This window comes from Lagopus leucura, unplaced genomic scaffold (genome assembly GCF_019238085.1).
Source record: "Lagopus leucura isolate 7727_CA_CO unplaced genomic scaffold, USGS_WTPT01 Super-Scaffold_100004, whole genome shotgun sequence".
In the NCBI taxonomy this organism is placed as follows: Eukaryota; Metazoa; Chordata; class Aves; order Galliformes; family Phasianidae; genus Lagopus; species Lagopus leucura.
Window position 1 is genome coordinate 49,706,181 of NW_024962264.1, and position 26,705 is coordinate 49,732,885.

Sequence of the window (26,705 nt, forward strand, 5' to 3'; positions counted from 1 at the left end):
TGCCAAAATAAGATGGTCATTCACCTTCTCATGTGTTCTGCTTTCATAATTAACTGATCTTGATTTCTTCCTAGAAATAGCAAACCGTATTCTACATTTTGTTCTGACATGTTGCCTTCTTTGAACAACCTAAATTCTGAAGTACCTAAATTCTGCAGTACCAGCAGTATCATCCAAATATATATATTTTTTTACCAGGAACCTCTAGTTCGTGAATATAGGATTGCTGCCTAAAAATACATTGCCATTTCTTTGAAAATTATTAAGAAACCTCTTTGTCCATTATTTAAGTTAATACCTTTTCAAATTTTAGAAAGCAATGACAGCACAATCATTTGGTTGTTCTGATAATTTTGTTTTCTTTTGTGATTTATTGAGTAGAAGATACGAAGATCCATAGAAATCAGAATATTCTTTTTCTTGTAGTTTAGGTAATTCATATATCGTGAAGGTGGATTGACAGGCATGTGATTTAGACTTTCATATCACTGCTTGAAAACATAGATATGCCTAGGTTAGCATTAAAGTTCTGTATACTACTTATTGATAATACAGCTGAGCTGCCCACTTTTTCTTTAGAAAAGAAATATTATTTTCACTACTTCCTTTTCATAATTCCTTACATTACAGAAAGTATTCTTTTGAGGCTTCAGTTTTTCTTTTTGCATAATACTGTAATGTGAATCCACCTGTTCTGCAGAGGTGGGAAAAAAGACAGTAATAAACATGCATGCCTTGTGTTGGGAAGCAACATGTTTCTTGTTCAGCGTCTTAACCTCTACTGATCTGTGAATAATAGTACTGAAGAAATATTGTAAAATTCATTGGCAGACTCTGTTTCTACTTAAGATGTTTGATTTCCTCTGTGTATGGTAATAACAATACTAAAATATGTCAGGGTGATGTGATTTTTTGGAAACTGATGTTTGAGAACTGCTTATGTAGGATATCCATTCTGTCAGATCTTCATGAAATGTTTGAATGCATTGAATCAGACACACTCATTCTACTGTAAAAGTTTGAGAGCTTTATGCAAATTACTGATTTTTCCCAATGGAAAAGAGTCTGAGTGTTCTATCCAGGTATGTGTGGTTAATATGACTTTCACTGTCAAGAAGTGGAGATTTTTTTAAAGGAGTCTTCAGGAAGCCAAAATATTTCAATATATCTTCCTATGCTGCTAAATAGTGAAATTGCTATGATGGATCCTGAGAACACTTCAGATCTTGGGTCCAAGTTTGTACTTGACTGCATCCTAACTTCCTCTCAAGACAATAAAGCTAAAATGAATATGCAAAATAAAAAGATTCAGACAAAAAAAAAAAAAAAAAAAAAAAAAAGGAATCTTTCACTATTATATTATATAAGAAAAAGTGTTTTCCCAGGTAATTAAAAGTAGTATTTGTTTGTACTTTGAGGAAAGTATTAATGAATTATGTACTTTGAGTAGTATTAATGAATTTCAGAAGAAGATTTAAAATTTTCCTAATTAGAAAATATATTAATCTTAAAGAAAATGTAGATTTAGTGATAGGTGAAGAGTATGTCTGTAGAAAAGATTGCTAGGCTAACTTAAAACAATTGTTTCTTCTGTGCATGCATATAGGTTAGCATACACTCTTAAACTGTTTAGTTCTCTAGCTTTTCCCAGAAGCTATTCTGACAGTGGTTTTAAAAAAGCAAACAAAAGAAAAACAAAGCAAACAAACAAAAACAAAAGAAACAAAAAAGCCAACGATCTTACCCAAGTAAAATTGTTTAAATAAGAAAATCAGAACAGGACCATGATTTGAGATAAACAAGCAATTAAACAATTGTATTACTATACTTTAACTTTCAGTTACTTCATATATGTTCCTTACTTAAACGTATAATTTCCCAAGGATGATTCTTTTGATCCAGGTGAAGGAAGGAAGTTCAATATATCTCTTCTACACTGTAGAGAAGCAGGGTGGAAAGTAGAAAAGTCTGTGAGTCTTTTATTTCCCGCTTAGCTGTGACTTTGGCATATGAATGTAGGTTGTCGGAGAAAGACTGAGGAGGAATAATAATGTTGGTGAGGTCCTTTCAAAGGTCTGACAGATCTGTTTGTGGATCCTTGTTTATTTATTGTGACATTGCTAGCACAAATGAGCTTGGAAGAAAAGGTGCTGTTAACAGGCCACCACCACAATCCTGTGTTGTAGAAGGAAGCCTTAATGTCTTATTCCAGCTATTTCTTTGGACAACTCTATGCTGTTGTAGTAGAATAACCCCATATTTTCCTTTCTTCTGTGCATTCAAAATATTTTTAAACTTTCCAGAACACTGTACATTCATGGCCATACGAAACTGGATTTCATAGTCTGGTATACTGCAATTGAAAAAGCAGCGGGTACAGATGGTAATGCATTGCAAGATCAGCAGCTCAGCAAAAATGATGTTCCTATTATCGTGAACAGCTGTATAGCATTTGTTACACAGTATGGTAAGTACAGCATGTTTTGTTCAACCTAAGATAGTTTTTATAATAGTTAAATTACTACACTTTAAGAACTTATTACTGAATGAGTTTATATATACTACTCAATGTAAAATCATACCTCTTGTTAGCCCCACCACTCATTGATGTGGTGGTAAAGTACAGTGCCATGTGACTGAGAATAAAAAAGTGCATGGAATACAACTACAGAAATCCCCTACATGCCCACTACAGTATTTTTAAAATTGACTTATTTTCTTGATATAGATTAGTCTTTATCTCCCATGCCTCAATTCAGAACTCTGCAGCACTGAGAACAGTCTGTGTGATGCAAGAACACCTCTGACTTGAAGTGATCAGCAAATCCAGGAAATTGATGTTAACTGTGGAACGAAATTCAGTTTTAAGGCTGCTGATTTTTCATAGCAGCCTAGGGAGGTATAATGACTTGCTGTTTGCTTGAGTAAATGTTGCCAGTGTAATTTTCTATAGCATTAGATGATATTAAGATTATGCCTGTGTCCTTTTCACTGCTGCAAATTAATCAGTTCTCTTGTGAAATGCTAAATATCTATCAACCTAGCACAAATTTATCTTCAGGATAGATGTGTCTATAACCTCTGTCAGTATGAGAAGGCCTAATTTATATTTCATTGATTGGAATCTGACTAAATTTTAAGTGTGACAACACTTCATTATCATAAATAGTTGTATCTGGGTTACAGTTTTTGGCTTAAACTAAGAAATAATGTTTTTGCTAAATTATTTTTCATCATTAGCGATATAAATTTTTCAAAGTATAATCTACACTGTTTCATGCACTGAAATGTTGTTTAAACTAGGATAGAGGCATTCCCAACTTGAAAATATTGCTAATACATGTTCTAAATTAAAATACAATGTCTTAATGCTTGTTTGTTTTTTTTAATTAAGTTTTCATTTATGTATAGTTTTTTTTCAGGATCAAAGTTACTGGATGTTATACTACTCACTTGGAAGTTGAAAGAGTTATATGTTACTTGTAGACATACATGGTTTATTTTTGTTGTAATGAAGGCTATGAATGTGTTTATGTCCTACTCATGACAGACACTATCAGTTCCAACAGTTGTTCCTGACAGTAACAACACAAAGACAGTATCTAATGGTAGTGCTTGTGGGCATTGCAAGAAAAGTGAATTGCAGGGCATAAATTCATAGGTTTTGACAGAATACTTCTTTTGACAACTACATAAGGAAGGCAATGTTTCGTACATACTGATTTTCTTTTTCAAGAAATGCGGAGAAATACAGTAAAATCTTGTATAAAGAGAAATAGAGGAACAGAATCCACATAAAATTTCCACAAGTATTAAAAAAAAAAACGTTTGACTACTTTCATACGCGTAATTGAAGGTAGTCTCTGCTGTGTTTTAGACTACGATTTTTTAAATTTAATATTTTAAGTTGGCCTTGATATTTTCAGCCATTTATTAGTCGCTGCTGCATAGTGTCTTCCTTGACTTGAGGAAAATCAGAAGAAACAGTAATTGTTTCTAGTAATCTTGAGCTTTCTGATAGTGAGATCAGTAGGAAAACAAAATAATGTGAGTACTGATAACGAATAATGTAACTAATAACTGTGCTGAATCAGTATCAGCCGTTGAAACTTCTTTCCTGCACTGTCTTTTCAGACCATAGATTTGGGAAGTACTGAAGAGATCTGGGTAGTTGAGCTGCATGTAAAACACTTCTGAAGTTGTGGCCCAAGGCTTGATTAATTTTATGATATGTATATTTACAAATATAGACTTGTTAGTGTTTTCGCTAACCAAGTATGCAAAAAGTCCAAAAGACACTAGTGATCTGTAGAAATGTGATCTGTTTGACAAGCCAGATGCACTTTTCATGTAAGGTTTGGAATTTCTAAAAGAACATGCAATTTTACAGATATTAATTTCTATATTCTATCCTGCATTTCTATTGCCTAGGTTTAGGTAGCAAGCATATATACCTCAAGAATGGCAATTCATCCAATGTGGCTGAACTGCTGGAAAGTTTTAAAAAAGATGCAAGGAGTGTTAAACTGAGAGCTGGAAAACATCGACTTGAAGATGTGACTGATGTATTGAAAAGCTTTCTTTCTCAAATAGATGATGCAATTCTCACTAAGGAACTCTATCCATTCTGGATTTCTGCATTAGGTAATATATTAAATAACACTCAATGCAAGAAAGGTTGTTTGCATGTACTCAAGTATGAGAGTTTTGTTAAATACTTGCACTGTATGCTTAGAGATGCATATGAAAAAACAAGGTGGAGCATTACTTTCTGCATTACAGCATTGAAATAGTATAGGCCCACTGATTGCTTGACTAGCTTTATTTTTGAAAAGGATGATTAATTTCAGGCTTAATTTCAAGCATATGAAGGTTTCTCCAGTATAAGCTAGTATAAGTTTGGGAAATTCAGCTACAAATATTGGTCTTTCACCTTATTTGAACAAATTAATGGAAGAAATACTAATTTATTTACTGACAATAATATTGTTAAAAAGTCATATCTGTAGCAGTTTAGATGTTAGCTCTTTTGTGAAAGTGCATAGCAGCATCACACTGATTTATCTTCTAGATTTGTGCATTGGGTTAAAAATTCTGCTCCATCTTTTAAAGAAGAGAATCCTGTCCTTCTTTACAAAAGTGTCCTGCACAGTACTTGTGGGAAGATTGAAACCCCTAGGAAAATAGAGTATATGACCTTTAAACTGTTTGTATTTTTTCCCATGTTACTCAGTAAATACGGTTAGCTCAGTAGTTACTTTAGAGTATTAGCAATCACCTGGAAGAGATTGGAGGAATTCTGCAGATTTTCTTTTCAGAAACATGAGAAAAACAATGGCAGAGTAAAAAATGTTATAAATAAATAAATAAATATTCATACTACATTAACTAAACAATTGCCCCAAGCAGGATTATTCTCCATAGCCTCTGTGCTATATTCAGCACAGAGAGGCAGACACAAAGGGATATGTCTGTGTCTCAGATACTGGATACAGTACTGGAATTCTTGTTTGCCATTGTTCAGCTTTGTACACCTTATTTTCTGCCCTTCTCTTTTCCTCTCCTCTTATTAGTCTTTTATTTTTAAAACTTTAAACTGATTTGGACCTGAAGACATTTCTCCAAATTTATAACAACAACAACAAAACAGATGAAAATATATTTTTTTCCCTCAGCTCTGGATACTCTTGAAAGCATATATTTTTACAAGGGTTGATGTAATGCCTCCTACTTTATCATCTTGGTCCATGATGCCAGCGGTGGATGTTGGTGGTATGGCAGTAGAGGTTCCTTCCCACCACTATTCCATTACATTTTGTTGCTATGTGACAGATAGCTGCAGAGGAGCAGTCCGACAAAATGGTGTCTGACATGGAAGTATGTATGGAGCAAAGGTGTGTCATTTAGTTTATTGATGCAGAAAAAATTGCATCCTTTGATGCTTATCAACACTCACTGAACATTTGTGGAGACCAAACAATGGATCTGAATGCTGTTAGGCAGAGGGGGGTGCATTTCAGATGTGGCGATGGTGACAGTGGGTCTGTTGGTGCAGATTTTCAAGAGCCCAGTATGCAGTCTCTTATTGCTGATTTTGTTTTTTCCTTGAACTATCATACAATAATAAATTATTGGTATTGTCTTCACAAAGAAAGGGATTGAGTAAATTACAATTTTAAATAAGTAGATGATGCAGACATAGTTAATGAGAATTGTTGATGATTTTTAGTACACGTTGTTAAGGCTCAGTAATTGTTATTTTCTGTTAGATATGCAAAATGAAAAGGAACGCGTGATGAAGTACGGAGCTTTTATTCGTACACTCCCACCAGTCAATAAGGCAACTTTGGCTGCTTTAATTGAACATCTTTACAGGTAAATGTAAATAATGCACTGTAGCAGAAAAATTCCTGGAATGAATAATTGAATATGAATAAAATGAATACCACCATGAATAAAATGTGGATCACTTCATCAGCTAGTAAGCATCAAGAGCTTATCTTGTAATTATTAATAATATTCAATTACCTTTAACTTATAATGTCTCTTTGGTTATAGTTACATCTTACTAAAAATATAAATATCAACAATATGGAAATGTCTTATAGTGATAGGGGGCTGTCAGTATTTGAGTCCAAGAGCTTCTTTAGATGAACTTTTTTTTTTTTTTTTTACCCTAGTCTATTTGTTTTCCAGGAAGGTATTGCAATTTTTTCTTGAGATAAAAAGATTTTTTTGGGTGAAATGTCCTTCTCCCTAATCTATACTGGAAATGACAATTTTCAAATTTAGCTATCTGTCAAACATTTAATAATTTTACTTCACGATTGCAACTGCAATAATCATGAAGAATATTCAAATTATTCCTGGTAAAGTGTTGTGAGTAGAAAATGTGAAAGCCTTTTTTTTTTTTTCTTTTCTGTACTCAGAGCAATTATGTAGTAGATATTTAAAAACTATTTATACAATTACTAAATTGACTGGTACTTTTACTAGGATAAGGATTACACTAAGTAGTGTAGTTAATGATTTTTCTAAGCTTATTCAGTTCAGATACTGATTAAAATGTTCTGAAAGCAGCTTGTATATATTTTTATAAACAGGCAAAATTCTGTTAGCTTACAAAGGAGAACATCTTATGTAAACTACAGTATGAAGGCGTAGATCTGAGAACTTCACTACATGTACAGAAACTAAAGAATTCCTAATTTATTTCCATGCTTTTGTTGCTCTAAGGTGATTGGTTTATAGGATATACATAAATAATGTAACAAATGATTTTGATACTGCTTGAGGTGCAGATACAAAGCATATGTTTTCTTTCCATAATGAGCTGCAAGATAAAGAATATAAGGAGGTAAATAAAAAATGTAATAGATTACACTAGGTTTTTTATTCCTTTTTTTTTTTTTCTTTTCTTTTTTTTTGAAATGTTCTTCATATTCTCTAGAGGAGCACTGAACAGCTAAAGGAATAATGGGATCATCTAAATATATTTATTTCTCCTTCAACAGGGTGCAGAAATGCTCTGAAATCAATCATATGAACCCTCACAATCTAGCCCTGGTGTTTTCTTCTTGCTTATTCCAAACTAAAGGCCAGACTAGTGAAGAAGTGAATGTAATTGAAGATCTAATTAAAAATTATGTGCAACTTTTTGATGTGGGTATCTTTATATAAAGTGTCTTAATTGCTCTGCTGTTAGGCATGCTAAAATATAGAAATGTCCTTATTGTTAGAGATGATCCTGGTGTTGGTTACACTGTCTAAAGATTTGCAGTGTTACTGAACTCTAATTCAGTGGATGTAGTTTACTGTTTGCTTTAAATTTTATTTCCCGAATGTCTTAGCCTGTGAAGGAAAGACTACATTTATAGAATTACTGTGAGCATTACATTTTCCCAGGATGGTACACACTCTTGCTGCTGCTGATTGCTAACAATCTTAAGAGAACTTTGAGATGATAACTATTAAAAGTAATACTTTCATTCAGATTTTATACATTAGTCAGACCTGAAGCATGGAAGAATTATGTTTTTAGTGTTTGAGCTGTGATTGCAATAAGAATTTTAGAGGAAATAAATTTTTGTTCCTTAGGCCTTGAATGTGCATTGAATCCAGCTGGATTTTCAGCAGCAATTAATCTTAGCCACTTTGGCTTAGACTGTCACTGTACCATTTTGCTTGGCAATTTTTTCATGGAGCCCTCTCTCTTTTAAAATGGTAAAGTTCATAGTAATGATCACATCAATGAAATAGTCCTTCTGATGGACAGAATATTTTACATAGTGCTTCCATAAGAACATGATTACTAGAAGTAACAAATATCTAATTTTATATTCTACTTGCATTTATCAGTTTATTATATTGTAGTGTTTTCTAGTTAATGTTATAATTTTTATGGTAGTTTGTAATTATTAATTAAATAAAACTGTTCAATTTTAAACAGGTAAATGAAGACCAGATCAAACAAATGGATATAGAGAACAGTTTTATTACCAGATGGAAAGACACTCAGGTAAGTGGCAAAAGTTTAATGCAATGCAAATGCTTCTAACAAAGAATGTTTTGTTGTTTATAGGTTTTTATACTTCCATTTATGTAATGTGAATTTCTAAGTTTGTATAGTGACTAGTGTTGTTAACTGCAGAACTGAGGGAAATAAAAATGAGGCATGAACTGATAAAGTAGAATGGTTTTTGTAAAGCAGACTTTGCAATTATTCCAGTGTTCAGGCCAGAACATAACTTGAAGGTTCTTACATGCTTTTCAGTGCTTCATACAGTAGATAGAAATGATCAAAATGTCTAAGTATGAAATCGGAGACCAATTTTATACATGCATATTAAAAACTTTCAATTTCATGTTAATAATTCTATTATTTCATGGCGTTTTGGTACGTATAGTCTCTCTCCATTAGAGAGCAACAATCCCTGTAAGCTCGGAGTACCTGAATCATTTGCCATATCCTTTTTTACATCCATACATGGAGCCTGTATACGGAGTACAAATATGGCTGGGGAAACAACATTCAAACATGTTTACTTAGTCAAACTGAACTTTGGGAAATGGGATATAAGAACAGGAGATCTCACTATTATCTTCATTTTCAGTTGTACTTGTATTTAGATTTGAATAAATTGTGTGTTGATAAGAAGCAACAGTGATAGTATATTTAGCAGTTAGAGTAGTCTGTGCGTGCAGTCCTCATTAAACCAAAAACTGATAAGTTAGATAAACATGACTAAGGTAAATGAATCAAGAGATGTCAATGGAAGCAAGCATAGGACACATAGAAGCTTTTTCTAAAATGTAAAGTAGTGGAGGAGAATCTTTCAGTAGTGTTGGAGCTTATCAGCCTTTAGAAATGAATGGAAAGTTGACTGGAGGAAAAAAAAAAAAAAAAAGGTCTTTCAAAAACACACTGAAATAAAATGTTTGATGCTTTGCTACCTTAAGTCTATTTTTACCTTATTTCCTTCTTGTCTGGGACAGAGTGCCATTAAGCATTCTGATAATGGCCTACTGACAATGTGTGTGTAAAATGCAGAATGTCTTCTTTCTCCCTTTGGCAGCTGATGACAAATGATTAAGTCACTGGGAATGAAAGCATCTACCTTGGTAATGCCAAGAACATCCTGTAGATGTTGAAGTATCTTTAATGAAACTTCTTAATTCTGGGTCCCATGAAAAGAACCTTACTGAGATTTGAGAATAAAATCTTGGAGCTAAAGATTTGCACAGACTTTTAAATGCATTCTTTTTTAGGCCTTTAGAACCAAGAAATTCTTGTTACAGATTTTTTTTTACACAATTTACATTTTCTCAGCTGCTCTGGGAAGCTTTAGTGGTAAAATGTTTATAATTAGGAGACATTAAGAAGACCTGAGAGAAGTTTTGTGAGTACATGAAGGGCAATGAAAACATGGTAATTAGTTTTGGAGATAAAAGAAACTTAGGGGAGGTTGAAGTTATGAGCAATTTTTTACCAACTTCTAGTTAGATGGTTTGTTCAAATCTGAGGAATATAGAGAAGAACCATATTAAGTGGTTTTGTTTTGTACTTTTATGAGGGAGCTGTGTTGCATTTCAAAGGCTGCCTGATGAGCAAAAAAAGGCTTGCTTTGTTCTATTATTTTATTTTATGTTTAAGATGTAACTCTAGGCTTTCTAAAATTGGTATAGTTTTTATTATAAATATTAGGCACCTGAAAGCATTGTCTTAATTTTAAACTGTAGAATTAAATTAGAACCTTCTGAATAAATGAAATGAATGAATGAATAAATGAGCCTGTTTTGTTTCCTGCAAATATTCGATTGATGAGAGGCAAAGTTACAGAAAGATAGAATCAGGATTTTAACTGTACTTATTTTGCTCTAGGAAAGTCTCTACTATTAATAATCAGCTTTCTGAATTGGTAGCTAGACCTATGTTTAAAAAAAAAAAACAAAACAAAAAAACCTCAGTCTTGATTCTGTAATAAATACTATGTTAAGCTTTAAACTCTTTATCAAAATATAATGGTATCACTTCAACCTTAAAAATGAATCAAATCCTATTCAAACAAAATCTTCTACCTCATCACAGTATCATCTAGGTTGTAAGAGAATGCTTGAGATCATCTAGTTTAACCCCCCTTGCTTAATCAATGTCACTGAGCACAAGTTGCCTAGAACTGTATATAGTCACAATTTGTCATTTTTAACCCAGGCCTACTTTACTAGGAGAAACTCTTCCTTCCTCCAGACTTTCCCTGTGGGCTTAAGGGTGTGGGAATCCTGAAGGCTGGAACGTTAGAGGCAAATAAGTTATTGTGTACTCTGGTCTCTTCCATGTTATGTCATGAGTTCTCCTTCTCCATTCAGCTTCAGATCCACATATTCTATAGACTCTAGTCATCAGCATTCATGTTTTTCCTTGGTGGATGCTGATTCCAGTTTGAACCAGGAGCTCCTTGTTGATCCACGGAGGCCTCCTGGTATTCTTGCCTGCCTTCTTTTTTCTCAGGACACATTGTTTCTGGGCTTGGAGGAGATGGTCCTTGAATACCGACCAGCTTTCTTGGACCCTTCTTCCCTCAAGCGCTTTCTCCCATGTCATCCTGCCAAGCAGCTACCTACAGAGTTCAAAGTCTGCTCTCCTGAAATCCTAAGTAGCCAGCTTGCTGCTAAGTGCTTCTCAAAAAGCTTGACCTTCTTCTGTGCTATACTTTACATTTATGACTTCTGTAATAATTGTCATAATTTCGGAAGACTAAATTATATGCATGCCTACATTGGATTTTTTTCCAGGCTTGACCATACAATATTTTAAACCTCTGCTGTTTAGAAGAAGAGTACTTAGTATCCAATACCTTCATCAGCGCTTTAAGAAGAATAGCCAGACCCAACCAGTTGTGTGATGAACTGTACTTGTCATGCAGATAAGAAACAGGATAAAAATCTTTGGAATAGAGTGGCTAGTTGGAGTGATCTTACAGATATCTTTTATTATTTCAGTGAAAGAAAGGAGTATACTGAAACGTACTGTTCTCAGCTGCTTTATTCCTCTTAGTCATTAGCTGTCATCTTATAACCTGTGAGCAGTACTCTAGGCTCTGCAGGGCTTGCATGTGGAGGTCATTAGTGTGGAGGTTGGATTTCAGGCTCATGCAGTAAAGCTACCTGTTGGTAAACTTTTAAGTATAGACCTCCAGCTACTGTTAAAACTGATGTCTTGTTGCAGACAGTAATTTAACAGTGTGGGTAGTTGACAACTCAAACTTCATGTAATTATACTTAATTCAGTGTGAGTATCCTTTTCATTTAACATTTGGTTGTCTGGCATTATTATATCTGAACGTATTTACGTTTGCAGGGAAAATCAGTGATGCAAATACTTAAAATATTTGATTATATTGGTTTCTACAATAGAATTATCTCCAGGCTGGTGATACAGTGTTCAGAGAATAACTGAACCAAATTTCTGCTGAAGGCCTTAAAGTTCTTACATCTGAAATGTCACTGCATTCCAGGTGGTACTTCATTAGCTCTCTTCATTTTCTGTCCACCATATATTTAGGCCAGCTGTTTCTGTTTGCAGCTGTAATTTACAGTACATTTTCTCTCCATACAGTTGTTTACATGAGCCCAGTCAAATGTCAACTTCATTCATTTTTCAACCTTTTTTCTGTAATACCATCTGAAAAGCAAATTTTAAAACTAAATGAGCTTTTTTTTGAGTCTGTGCCCCTATAATTAAAAAGCTTTCTTAAAAGTAGCTTTTCAATGTTTTTTTTTCCACAAATGTTTCCATTATTTTTCTATTTACAGGGGCAAAACTAACTCTAAAGTCACTATTTTCCATAATGTTAATGTTCTTCAGAATTGAGCGATGCCATTTATTTTTCTGTGGAAATGTATCTTCTCTAAATTAGTCAAAATATATTCCGAAGCCTACCTGGTTTTTTATTTTCTCCATAACTTATTCAGCATATGATGCAGATTTTGTTTTTCTTAGGCTTTACCTTCAACTTTGCTATGAATACTCTTCTCAGAATAGACACAAATTGGTATTCTTAAAGAATTAATGATCAAATTAACATTATATTGGTAATATTAGTAAAATGATATGCTTGCTGAAAGGCTCTATTAGGTAGCTGAAAGGCTGCCTTAGTTTTTCTTCCCTGCTCTGATCATCATCTTTTTTTTTTTTTGAAAGTATTTTTAGTACTGGGATGAATTACAGTCTTTTGAAGGGGTGCTTATGATTATATTGCAAAGGAACATGAGCAGGAAAAGAGCTAGACATTTTTAATTACAGAAAATTAATTTCTCATCCAAGTCTTATTGCCGTAGTTGAGCAACCTGGTAACAAGAAAATACAGAATTTCTTTCATAAATCAGCTTTTTCTCCTTAATTGTTAAATGCTGAATTTTCTGACATCTCTATTTCTTTGTAAGATTCATGTTATTACACATTCTTTCGTTGAATTTGTTGCTACTAAGTATATTAAACTATTGCATGTTATGTCATATACTTGCTTTGTCATCTAATTACTGCATATTGACTGCTTAACATAGAATTTTGGATATTTGGTCCAACAAACTTAAAGAGAGAATTTTAATGGAGATTGATACCAAGAACATGTATTTTGATTCCCCTTTTTAAGTACGTAATGACATGTATTCATTGTAATCAATAATAATAACTGTAGACTTCACAGTAATGAGTTCTGATTATCTGAATTTGTGCAATGGGTTTAGGAATGGAATATTCTGGTATTAGTAATTTTTCTTCTCATTTTTAACAGATTCATTTTATTTTGGGACTGCTTCCCATCCTTTTCCATGGTCTTAAGTTCTGTTTATCTTTTTTGGTAATGAAGTGAGCTTGGCTAAAATTTGCTTTTAAATATGATTATACTGGGTTTAGTCGGGGTTTAGATTTTTCCTTTGAATCTGAGAAATATGATTTTTTCATTTCACTAATGAATGTCATACAGATTTTTCCACTAGACTCAGCTTTGGGAGTCTTTTGTAGATAAGGGGTGTTACATTCAAAACCTGCTAGCACATCTTCTAAGTAATCAATGCACTTTCCCAGATTAAAAGAATATTGAATATTTTTGTTCTGACTTTTTTTTTGTCACTATGTATTATTTTAGGTTTCCCAGGCTGGAGACCTGCTGATTGAAGTTTATGTAGAAAGAAAGGAGCCAGACTGTAGTATTATAATCAGGGTGAGTGTATAAAAGGGATTTTTACCAAACACATTCTCATACTGCCTTCAAAATAATTTTTCATACATGCGTATATAGTTGCATTAAAAGGGTATGAATTTATATATATCACTGTTTTTTTAAGAATCTTTTTTTATTTAATGTGTTGCCTAAATTTTCTTAAGACCTATTAAGCATTTTTAAAGAAAATGTTATAATACAGTTTTAGAACAGACATACTCTCCTTGGGTTTTACTGGAGTATACAGTGGTATAAATTCTGTGCTGCAGGCTTAGAGCTGTGAGAAGGAAATTAAGAAGTATACAGTGAATACTGGTTTTATTCGATACTAAAAGACCATTTAAAATACCATCCTGATGGGATTTTTGTTTGTATGGGTGTTTTTTTTGTTTGATTTTGCTGGTGACTATCTGCCTTGCTAGTGTGCTGAAAAACCAAAACTTGCTACTTAATGTAGTTGAGATTTTCCAGTCTGGTGTTTTACAGACATATTTTAAATGCACTCGTGTCCATTTAGTAGTACTCTATTGTTTGGATAATGATAGATATGTTTAAATGAAAGTAGGGCAATATCTTTCCTTGCCCTTTGAACTGCTGCTAGATTTTCACTTTTTATTTCCATTTTGTTCAGCACATGATTCTCAAATGTATATGTATATACTACATGATATAAATATGTGCAAAATTTATGTATGCATATACATCAAAAGACTGCATTTTTGTGGATTTTTTTTTTTTTAATTACTTTGTTACTAACAGAATTTTAATAATTTTTTTAACTAACCTTTATTGTCATTCTTTCCATACTTAGAAAAAAATACCCTGGTTTTTTTTTAAGTGTTTAAAAAAGAGTTTAAAGTGATGAAAATGATACCAGTTGCATGGCACAGAATATAGAAGGCATTCTGTAGTCAGAAAATAGCATGAATTTCCAACTCTGTGTATTTGTTTTGGTTTTTTTCTTCAGCAAATTTTGTGGAAGATTTGAAGGGAAAACTCAGAAAATTGTAATTTTAATGCATTGTAAATTGACTGAATTTATGTTATAGGTATCGCCTTTGACAGAAGCAGAAGAATTAACTAATGATATTTTAGGAATAAAAAACATTACTCCCAACAAAGATGATATCTGGGCCACTTTTGAAGTACTTGAAAATGGAGAGCTAGGTTAGTGATGCATATTCATTAAATTATTATTATCTTTCAACATAATCAAAAGGTTAAAGAGTTATTAACTTTTTTTAATAATTATAGATATTATTTATTTTATTAGAGATAATCTTCAAATAGCAAGATAGCAATTTTTCTGTTATTGTTAAGGCATCTTATTCTAATGAATTCTCACTAATGTCATCTGATTTAAAAAATGTATATGTACCCGAGGGACAGAAATATGCTTTTAGCAAAAATCAACTTCTGTTAGCACTTTACACTAAGTTGCTTTTAGTATTATTTCCATGCTCCAGAAGTGGACTGTGGACTAATCTATTTTTGCACTGGAGGTAGCTATTTTCAAGTTCAGAAAAATCTATAAAAAAATAGAAAAAAAATAACATAGATTGAGTATTTTTGTTCTTTATCTTCGTATATACTTACTAGTAAATCTAAAGAGGTTATAATATTCTCGATGCACTCAGTCTTGACCTTGGCAGCATCAATAATGGGAATGAAAATGTATTCTCCTTTTTTTTTTTTTTTTTTTCAACTAAATGATCCTGGCATCTCTTGCGTGTTACAGTCTTGTGGTGTGCTGTGTAGACTTGTAACACAGAGTTCATTAAATTGTTTATATATGTGGGTGTCAACTGACAAAGAATGCTTATCTTTGCAAGTGTCCTCATGATTCCTATGAGACCCCTAAAAATGTTATTTATTTTAACTGAGTAATGGAAAATAATTGAAAAGGGAGTTCAACTTTCTTAAACTAGCTGTATAACACTTATAAGCAAATGAAAACTAAAGGTGATATGGTCAAGAGAAGTTATTAAGAAGTGCAACAGACAAACCTTTTGGTAGATTCTTGAGATATTTGCATGTAGCAATCAGTATTTTCATGTAGCCTTAAAAGATATTCTAAGCTAATATCTTCTCAAGATTGGCAAAATTAGGCTTACAGAGAGACTCTGTAGGATATATATGTATATAGGACTGTCAGTGTTGGTAGGGTGTTAGTGTATCCCACTGAAATAAAAGAGATTTATGAAGCAAAGTAGAAAATGACTAGTACTAAATACTAAAAATGAAACAAACAAAACATACAGAAAACTCAATAAAGCACTAATTCAGTATCTCCCACCAGTCTAGGTTCTTGTGGATTGTAGATAAAATGTTTTCCTCGTGGATCCCTTTGTGGTAGAATCAAAGTGAAATAAAATGAATAATGAATAAATAAAAATGAAGGTTCTATGACTGAACGTACCAAACTTTCAAAAGGCTGAAAAAGAAATGAGCTAACAGAGAAAGATAGCTACTTGCAATCTTTGATTCAAATGTGGCACTGAATAACTAAAACAGTAAATCTTTCCTACTTCAAGTTTCTCTTGTGACATTGGTCATTTAATTGAGAGTTACGTAATCAAATGCGTTTACAAGTATTTTGATTATTTGATATGACAGGATAGAAACAATATTTGCTTATTTTACTCAAATGTACATCAGTGACCATAGTGTCTTACAAGCATAAAATGAATTTCTGTGAGAATTCCTGCCATATCACAGAATCACAGAATCACCCGGGTTGGAAGGGACCCCAAGGATCATGTAGTTCCAACCCCCCTGCCTAGCAGGGCCACCAAACATACACATTCAGATCAGGTTGCCCAGGACCCCGTCCAACCTGGCCTTAAACACGTCCAAGGACGGGGCATCCAAATCATAATCTGGACGGGGCATAATCTGGTACCTGTCTGGTACAGGGTGATATGTGGTTCCTTTTGCTTAATCCCAAAGTTTTCTGAAAGTTACTTTACTTTAGTTTTCCTGAAATGTCTTTTAAGATATACTGCCCTGGAGATGAACCCTGAGAATTCAAGGAAATTAGATTCTTGTATTTTCTAAAAAGTAATTTTCGCCTGATATTTGTTGCAATTTAAGACTAAAATGACTTGTTTGGGATATTTGCTAGCTTATGATGACCTAAGTAAAAGGTTAATTGGATGCATGTGTTGGCTGCTTGCTGTTCAAAATACTGAAATTGCGGTATTAAAAATCAACTAAAAATCAACTAAATTATTTGCATATAAAAATGTGAAATAATTGATAATTTTATCTAACCTAATGCACAAAGTTTAATACCATATGCTGTTATAAAATAGGGTGTATATTTCTTTTAGTAATTTGTACTTGATGGATAGCTTGTAAATGAGCTGGTTTGCCAGTAAAGTAGCTAATGCATTTCAGCATGATGATTTATGTACTGTGTAATCCATGATGACAGATGGTCTTAAATGTAACTATAAATAAAACAGTAGGTGTTTACTCTGGGAATGCTGGTGTTCTAGGAAGTTGTGGTGAATTGCCAGTGTTTCCTGCTGCCTTTGATTTGCAAAGTTACTCTCCTTAAAATAGATTTTTCCTCTATTGTACAAAGACAAGAAGTTATTTTGACTTCAGCACATCAAAGAGACAACAGTTTCCCAAAAGTTGAAATGAAATTAAGAAGTTGGACCATTTAAAACAAAAGGGCCAGAAGAAATGGAGTTATAAAATGGTTGTTGAGAAAGTATTTTTGTTAGGCTGTCTTGTTTTCAAGTCTGCATAAAAAAATCTGGCTATAAGTGATATAACAAATATAGTTAAGTTGTTTAAAATTGCCTTGTATGTGGCTGATACATTCTAGAGCTCTCGTGTTTGGGTAAATGTTTTGCTAGAATGTGGTGCTGGACAGTCCCAGAGCAGCTGGTGACATTTCATCGCATTCATCCTATCAGAAGTGATGAGATTATGGCACCATACTTTTCCCGTTGACTACCAGGAGATATAGGGCTAGACTGCTTGACTCTACACAATAATGTCACACAGGTGTGCTTTTCCAGGAGTTGCATTCAGGTCTTCTCAGGGCTTGACCCACATTAGATGTGAGAAGGTGGGAGCTTAGAACTTGAGGAAAAATCTGCCTTAGGGGAGAGAAGGACTCTTGCATCCACTCCTCTACGTTGTGACTTGCAAAGCCATTGTCAAATCTTTGTGCTTTCCACAGATTATATTCTGTGCTTACTGCATGCCAGCTTGGTCGTGTGCATGGAAACAGTTACAGTGGTACTGTACAGAGGGAGGTTCTGCCATGCAGCCTCCCTAGATCTGCATCAATGTGTGTAATGTGATACATGAGGCTGCAGCGTGTGTGTCATGTTCACAATTCTGCTTGATTTGGTAATGCAAATTTAGGGGCTATTTGCGAAGTGTTTCCAACATTCATTTGGTTTATAAACGAGTGTTTTGTATAGAGTACTGGTTGGGCTTTTGTGTCACTGGTGTTTCTATGAAAGGGTCTCAAAGTTGTTTTTTTTTGGATGAATCCTACAAAAAATGTATGTCTCCGCAATTCAAGTGTCTCAAAAAGGGAGAAAACACTGTAAGATCTCTTGTTCTTCCCCTCCAGTTAAAGGAATGTAGCAAAATCAAGAGTCTGTCTCAATTTGCTTTGATTGTTAACACACAGTGTAGTCTATGTGGGCGGGTATTTTAATTTATTTTTTCCACTGTGCTCTGAATACTCTGGCTTTTTTTCAATTGCAGAACATTGAGAACTATGACAATTCATTTCTGTATAAAGCCCAGACCAACAAAGCCCATTATAGCCCATTATGGCTCTCGATACTGTCTTACTGTTTGTTTATATATGCCCTGTAATAATATCTAACTTTTGCGTTTGTTTGAAAGCAGCATTTTCGCACCTTTACTGAAGGAAAGACTAATAACTAAACACAAAAGAATTGCTGAACATCTGACTTCTGCTTGTTCAATTTAGTATTCATTACCTATGCAGACCCTGCCTGCAAAGGTCTTGCTCCAGAAAGTCAATGAAGTGCTTAATTGTCTTATTTTAAAAGCAGATTTTCTGCTGTTCTCTCATTACCTGAATGAGGCAAACTGTGAATTTGTAATTTCTAAGGGCCTTTAGTTTTTTTATTTGAATTTTTTTTTTTTTTTTTCTGGAAACTTTTCAGAACGTCCACTGCATTACACAGAGAATGTTCTAGAACAGGTTCTTCACTGGAGTTCACTACCAGAGCCCGGCACTGCATATCTGATAATAAAGAGATTTTTAACAGCAGACATGATGAAACTCTACAATGGTATGTATTTTTTTTATTGAATATCCTTGTGTCTGTACAGGAAATGAAAATTCTTTCACAATTGTTTCATTGAAGCAAAATGTCCCAGAACATCTGAATCACCAGTATTTTATAAAAGCTTGTGCTTCACTAACAGTTGTACTGACTTCCTTTTAAAACAGAGATCCAAAACCATACATAATTTCTGCAAATGATGCATGCCATGTGAACATACATGTGAGCTGAATGTATGATTTCTGTTTACAATTTGTGAACTTGTTCGCAGTCCTTCCACATAAATACTGAACTTTCTCTCTATGGGTGGACTAGATACATGCATGTATACGTAGTGTGTGTTATACATTAAACATAATTGTTTCTATTATGTAATCTGATGCCTCCAAACTAATTTGAGTAACATAGGCAACTAAATGACTTTTGTACAGCATGTGGCTGTTTGAAAGGATGAAGAACTAGACCTGGCACTTGAAAGGAAACACAGCTCAAATGTAAATCCCAATTTTCTACTTTATAAGCTACCCCAGTCATACTTTTCTTTTTTTTCGCGTTTTATCTGGAGTTAGATCTCCCACCTAAAAACGTTCAGCATTTAATTTGAGGGAAGCAGTTCAGAAGTTCAACATGCACAAAAATGACTTTTCTGTTTTCAAGCAGTTGAAATCTGTATGCTGTCACTAAAGCATGCGATGTTTCACCATAAAAAGAAATATTAATTTTTCCATCAGTATGTCTGTTATGTCTTCAAGAAGTAAAAGTTATGCTGTTATGCTTATTCTTCTGAAAGTAATAGCCTTCTCTCATCATTCTCTTTTCCACAGATATGAACAAACCTTAACAAGTATGTTATTCATGGCTTTTATATTGGAGTTTCACTATCTCTAAATGTGTTGCAGCTGATAGTGAATAGAGTGAAATAGCCTACTTCATTAAAAGCTTGATATATGAACTCCCATCACCTCACTGTGTGTTGAGGAATAATCAGTAAAAGGGAATGGGTTGTAAGGAATGTGTGTGAACTACTGTTCTGAGAAACACATAAGTATGAGGCTAGTGTCTGAAGTTCAATTTACAAAATGTAGTACTATCTAAAGGGGAGAGCTGACATTTGCCCACCTTCTTTTCCTCCTGCTTTCTATACCCATTTGTTCCCCCAGTCCATCACAGTAATTGAGTTTGAAGCAATTCTTTTCAGTTTGACCTTAGTCCAGACACACCAGCTTTTGATGACTGCGTGTTTACGTATATTGGTTCCTTTTTCTCGTGTTAAAATAATTAAAACCTTATTTATTAAATTTCTGCCATATTGCAAACTTCCAGTATTGATCTCAGAGTAACCTCATGTACAACAAACATGTTTTCTTGAATATGGAATCACTATTCTAGGGAGCTTTTATGTGGTGAACAGATTTTAATTTCTAAAGCTTTAATTTCTTAAAATGCTTCTTGCTATGAGAAAATAAAAATGTTTAAAATACAAATAGTTCTATAATCATTATATCTTGTAGAGGTTCTGAGACTAGTTCCTAAATTTGCTCTGAAATATTAACAATAATGAGCAACTAATGCACAAATTCACTAGCTTCAGCAAGACAATGTATGTATTGTGTAGGCAAAATTGCCTAGAAGATCCGAATCAATAATTTTGTAGTTGCAGAAATTTAAATGTTTATTGTTTCTGTTTCTAGTCTTGTACCTGTACATGCTGAAAACATATAAGCATCTATTTCAAGGCAAAAAGATGTCTTTAGATCAGCACTGAACTTCCATCACTAGACATTGTTAAAATGATAAAAGAACAGGATTAAGCCACTGAGGAAACAACTTCAGTTTCCAGAGGGAGGCAGCAGTCGTGGTTATGCTGAAGATCTCCTACACAAAGTACACAAGAAATCTGCAGGCCAGTAGGGAGGATGATCTTGTCAGTCTTTTACCCTCTTTATGTAGATATTTTCTCATCACTAACTGAGCAGTTGGACTGAGTCCAGATGTTCAACTGCTGTTATTCATAGTGTGGTTTTTAGTAGTGAATTCAGCCCGTACAAATGGACTCTACTGAGTTGATGGTTTTCTTCCTCTTCATTAAAATTCATAGGACTTTGATCACATTTACGTTTATAATTGAATTTGGTGAATTTTACTTTCTTCTGTGATTTGTATTAGAATCTTCATAAATTATGATACTTCTGACCTTTTTTTTTCTGTTAATATTATTTCAGAGTTTTGTATCATCAGCATTTCTCTTCTAGAGGCATTAATGATATTTGAAGTAATGTTAGTTCAATAGTGAGCCTATAGAAGCAACTCTTTTAGCCTCATTTTATTCTGGCAACTTATCAGGGCCTTTCCTGTCAGTGAAACTTTTACCATGTTTCCTATATGTAGTATACTTTGTCCTTTCTCATAACTCTTTCACTCTTTTTTCTTTTCTTAAACTGATTTCTCATGTTCTGCAATACCAAACGTTGTAGTGAGGTATAGATTTATATTTTTTCTTGTTTAGAGATCAGTTTTTCTTTTCATGGAAAAGAAATGGTTCATTCTTACTGATATGTTTCAGAATATTTGTTGTGAATTTTATACTTTCCTCCAAATCTTTAGTTCTCTCCTGGCAATTTATTCTATAGCTTTTGATGCCTGTTGCAGAAGCGCTGTCTTTGAAGTGCTGTTCTGCAGGGCAGGGTGTGCATTGCATTTTGGTATGAGAGATACTCTGTGCTGTGTAGTTCTATTTCGAGACCCTTTATCTTCTCCTTACCTGAATTTTTCCCCTATTAAAGATGTATTTGTTAGAAAAATGTGAGGGAATGGATTCACTATAAAGTGTGTATAAAAGTACTTGATTTTTTTCCTGGTAAAGAGTTGTATAATTTGAGTGGGAAGTGTTGATATCTGAGAACCAGGGGCTATTATTCAGAGAGATTCTTTGTAACACTTCAGTACTGAATGTGAATCAACCCTGAATGGATTAAGTACCTCCAGTTCTTAGTAGCTGCAAAATTCTGGAAAGCTTCATGTTCTTCACAAAATTTATATCTGAAAAATAGACAGGACGTGGACTGATCATTTTAGATTTGTGTGTGGAATACTTCTGAGGAATACAGAAAATCATAAATCAGAGGAATATTTTTTCCTCTTTCAGGCTTTTACAGATCTTTGCAAGACTGAGTGTTCCTGGATTTGCTAAGGTGGGAATGCTAAAAAGTTTAGGAAGTGGGAGTCTTGTTGATCATTTTGAAAGCTATGTGTAGAAATATAAAATATTCCAACTGGTAGAGCATTCTGCTTCTCTCACTTGGTATATTTAAAAAAACAAAACAAAACTAAACAAAAAAAAAACCTGCATTGGTGTGGATAAGGACTCATTTTCCACTCTGAATACCTCTGAATACGAAACAAATTCTCTTAGTGGCAGAGAGAAAATATGCTCATGTTTGTGTTTTTTTATTGTATGTTTGCGCAGAGAGCTGAGGAAATCAGACTTTTGATTTTTTTGCATTAGATTCTGTCGTAAGCTAAAGAAAATAGTGGGAAATATTATGTTGAGATTTCTTTTTAAAGGCAAACATGCTGATTAGAATGTAGTTGATAAAAATCAAAGAAATTTAATACCTTTTACAATTTCTACTATATTTTCTAAAGTATTTCTAAACTCCAGTTTGTGGTAAGATATAAGACAAGAGGGAAATAGATTCGCAGTTTTTAATTGTCTTTTGTCAATAGAGTTAATCAGAATAATCAGGTGTCTGAATCTGGATGTTACCTATTTATTTTTTGTGCATACACATGTGTGCATATAAAACTGTATTTAGTATGTATCTCACTATTTGAATGTTGGGGTCCTTCCTAAATAATTGTGTGGAAAAATTATCTACATGTTCTTCCAAGGGAGGACAAAGAATATAAATATTTAAATATAAATAATTAAAAACAGTATGAGCTGCATTTGTCTTGGACTTTACTTTTTATGATCATTAGTGATATTTCATGCAATTTCTGATAATTGTACACTACAGCCAGACTGGCTTCTTAAGCATTGTTATTTGTGTAGTTTGCTGTGTAATACTATTCTTCACATTGGAAAAAATACCTGTGGCAATAGGTTTAACCTACAGAAAAGTCATCTCTGTATTCTTCTAACTGATCAAATGAAAATGCATTTTGTTATTTATATGGTTGATTTATTTAAAACATTTTATTCTTATTTTTGAGATTATAGTGTGTACTATTTCACAATAATGGATATTTTTTGTATCTGTTTATCAAGTCCTAAGTGGAACCAGCTAATTGAATTAGGATGCTGTACTCCATATACTACATACTCTTTTTGCATCACAGTTTTGTTTACTAACTTGAAAGGAGTATGCTGTAAAAAAAAAAACTGCTAGTATCATAAGATTTCTAAAAAAATTTATTCAATAATTCAAAAATAAATGAATGAATTATGTACATCTAGAAAAATAAAATGAGTATTGATGGCCAAAGTAAGTAGTAAGATTGTAATGTTTTGAGTGAAAGTAATTTGTTACCGTGTTAGTATATAGCTCCCTCTTAAAGATGAAATGTTGTCTAGAATGGAGGAGAAGACTTTATCTCCTTCTGGCTGCTCTTTCTTCATGCTGACAGTATGTTTCCAGCATGTATGAGTGTGTACATACATATAGGAAAGAACTGGAAAAAGAGAGGCACCTTGAACTGGTATTGGAGTAATTTATATGTATTAGTAATGAGCTTCAGTAGTTCTTACTTTAATAAAAGCTTTTTATTTTTACAAAGTTTATTTATGAAGCAGACTACCGTCTTTATTTTAATATGTACATATACTAAATACATGTTTCTTTGTGTATTTTGTATACGTAGCTGCACGTTCTTTTCTGAGAAGATCCTTTTAATTTATTTGGTGAATTCTTTCTGTGTTATCTTAGGAGTAAACATTAAAATACATTTCCTACCAATAATTAAAATCATTATGTTATTAAAATTTGAGTGCCGTTATTACTAAAATCAAAGTGTAATTTTTGTCTTTTGATAAACACTAATACTGAGAGCACTTAAAAATAAAGTCGTTGTTTCCAATGTTGTAACAGATTCTAACAAAGAGCTTTTTACTTTCTTGGTAGAGAGAAATGTGAAGGGTAGTGTGAAAGCTGGCTATCTAAAGTACAAAGAAGAACCTTCAAAACTGCTGTCTGGAAACAAGTTTCAAGAGCGTTATTTTGTACTACGGGAAGGAAATTTGCTTCTTTACAAGGATATGAAGGTACAGTTAATTCTTCACTAGTTTAATCATAAATGCTGCCTTGAACTTTCTTTTTCATGTAGAAATGAAAAGGCAGACAAATAGATGAATGTTCCTGATACTAAATGGCTGCTTTTAGTGATGTACAAGAATTTAAGGTCCTTATTTCAGAGGCTTTAGTAAGAAGAGCAGCAATTGTTGATTTAGCTATTTTGATTATGCTATATTACTAGCTGTAAAAATGTTTATGAATGCTTACATTTCCTTGTGCTGTGAGTAAAATGAAAACCTCTGTAGACAGTGGTGTTAGAAGTAATATGAAGTTGGAACTGCATGCTGTTTTTTTCCAGTATCTCACAGATCTTTAGAGATCAGAAGCAACAGGAAACTTTTACATACAGATGTCACGAGTGAAGAAATTATAGGAAGTAACATCATTCATTATGCCAACAAAAGCTTCCCCTTCTTCCTGATAACATTGACTTTCCTCTTAGTTACTGAAAAGCATGAACTTTTTCTACTGATGTGATAGTAAGACTGAATCTTACTTACAGAATCTTTCTTATTTGCTTAATAGCAAAATGGGTTCAGTTTTAAGTATTTAAAGGGATTTTTCTTTAAAGAGTATAGAAAATTTATTAAACTATAGAACTAAATAACATACAATTTGAACTATGTTTTCACATGGTTTAAAAAAAAAAATTTAAGTTTGAAGAGCATTTATTTTTTATTGCTATTTTTTGCCCAACCAGCAAACATATGTGCCTTGCTCACCTTTATACAGTATAATAAGAGGTATTTTTGTATGCTTGACATTCATTGTTAATCTAGTGGGGGGAGGGAGGGGGAAGTGTAATCTTGAGACTGTGGATATTATTCTAGTTAAAATGATCCCAGAATGTCAGGAATAGTATATTGTAATTTATTGCTGACACTCAAATTGGTACACATATGAGAGTATACCAATAAGCCCATCAAATCTTAATAACTTGGAAAAAGTTTATGGTACAGTACAGTTATCGTACTACTTTATGATCTCCTTTTAGAGCCATGCTGATTCATAAAGCATTAAATTCCTAAATTGAGGTGGAAATTTTGCTGGCGTTGCTTTTAAATGGCTTTATATTTTAAAATAAAAGAAAAGAGATACTACATGGAAAAATAATTTAAGTATATTTCTTTTTTTTGAGAGAGATGTTCATCCACCACTAGTAGTCTTGGTTAAATTCTATGTTGTAGTCAGAAATGAATAGTAGAAAGAGATGACACTACAGATGGAAAAATGGTATTTAATAAGATTGTGTGTAGTAAATAATTTATGAATTCTCATTAAAAACAAATTAAGATTATATATTCAGGTAGAGATGTATTCTGTTAAGTGTTTCTTCTGTTCAGTAATTATCAAAAAAGTTTCTATGATACTTATGTTAATTTGATTTCAAAGAAATCTCAAGGGATCCATGGTTTGACTTACTATTTTCATGTCAGGGCCAGAAATGAGGTCAGAACGAGTTGCTCAAGAACTAACCCAGTTGAGTCTTGAAATCTCCCAAGTGCAGAGATAGCACAATCTCTTTGGACAGCCTGTTCCTATACCTGACTCTTCTCATGCAAAAGAAGTTTCTCTTCGTATTTGGTCTAGTTTCAAATTGACTTTCATTTTCCCACCATATGCCACTGCAAAGAGCCTTCTCTGTGTAACCTATCCAGACCTACTTGTGGGTTTTTGAAGCCATCTCTTCTCCTATCTGAACAAGCCAACCTGTGTCAAGCTCTCCAGCCCCCAGACAATTTTGTGGCCATCTGCTGAAGTCACTCAAGAATGTTGATTCTTTTCTTTCGTTGGGGGACCCAAAAGCAGATGCAGGACTACAAGAGCTAAGGAGAGGGGGAAAAACTCCAGCTACTTTGCAGTGTTATTGCGGGGTGTTCTTCCTTCTCAAGTACGGGATTTGAGGTTTATCTTTGTTGAATTTCCTAGGGCATGTTGGTTCATTTCTTCAGCCTCTGCAAATTCCTCATGTTCCCAAGTATATTGACTAGTCATGTAAGTTGCAGTGCAAGCTTAATGATTCACTCCTCCATGTGATTGCTGTAGATGTTAAAAAGGACACAAAAGGCTACTGCAGTATTCCTCTTGTCACAAGCCTGCAGTTATAGTGTGTCTGATTAACCATTAACCTCTGAGTGTATTCATGCAACTGGCATTTTACTGATAGTGATGTTGCATCCATTGAGACCTTAAAATCCCAACTTGAATAGAAGATTATTTTGGGAGATAAGTGTCAGAAGCGTTGATAAAGTTGAGGTAAATTTATACCTACTGCTTTCCCTCCTGTACAAATCCAGTCATCTTATTGTAGAAATCAATCAGCTTGGTTGTACTGTTTGTTCTCAGTAGCACTGTCAATTCCATGTACTCAGAAACGTACTCTAAGAAGCTTGCTCCAG

General features: G+C 33.5%; 1 protein-coding gene across 1 annotated transcript in view; it reads left to right on the forward strand.

Annotated features, from left to right (window-relative positions):
• The window catches only part of ARAP2 (ArfGAP with RhoGAP domain, ankyrin repeat and PH domain 2), a 116,054-nt gene that overhangs the window by 73,887 nt on the left and 15,462 nt on the right, over positions 1-26,705 (forward strand). The window contains exons 20-28 of the mRNA XM_042872140.1: positions 2,304-2,467; positions 4,432-4,644; positions 6,270-6,375; positions 7,515-7,662; positions 8,450-8,518; positions 13,647-13,721; positions 14,771-14,888; positions 18,890-19,018; positions 24,136-24,275. Coding sequence (XP_042728074.1) covers positions 2,304-2,467; positions 4,432-4,644; positions 6,270-6,375; positions 7,515-7,662; positions 8,450-8,518; positions 13,647-13,721; positions 14,771-14,888; positions 18,890-19,018; positions 24,136-24,275 — 1,162 coding nt within the window. The remainder of the gene's footprint in view (positions 1-2,303; positions 2,468-4,431; positions 4,645-6,269; positions 6,376-7,514; positions 7,663-8,449; positions 8,519-13,646; positions 13,722-14,770; positions 14,889-18,889; positions 19,019-24,135; positions 24,276-26,705) is intronic.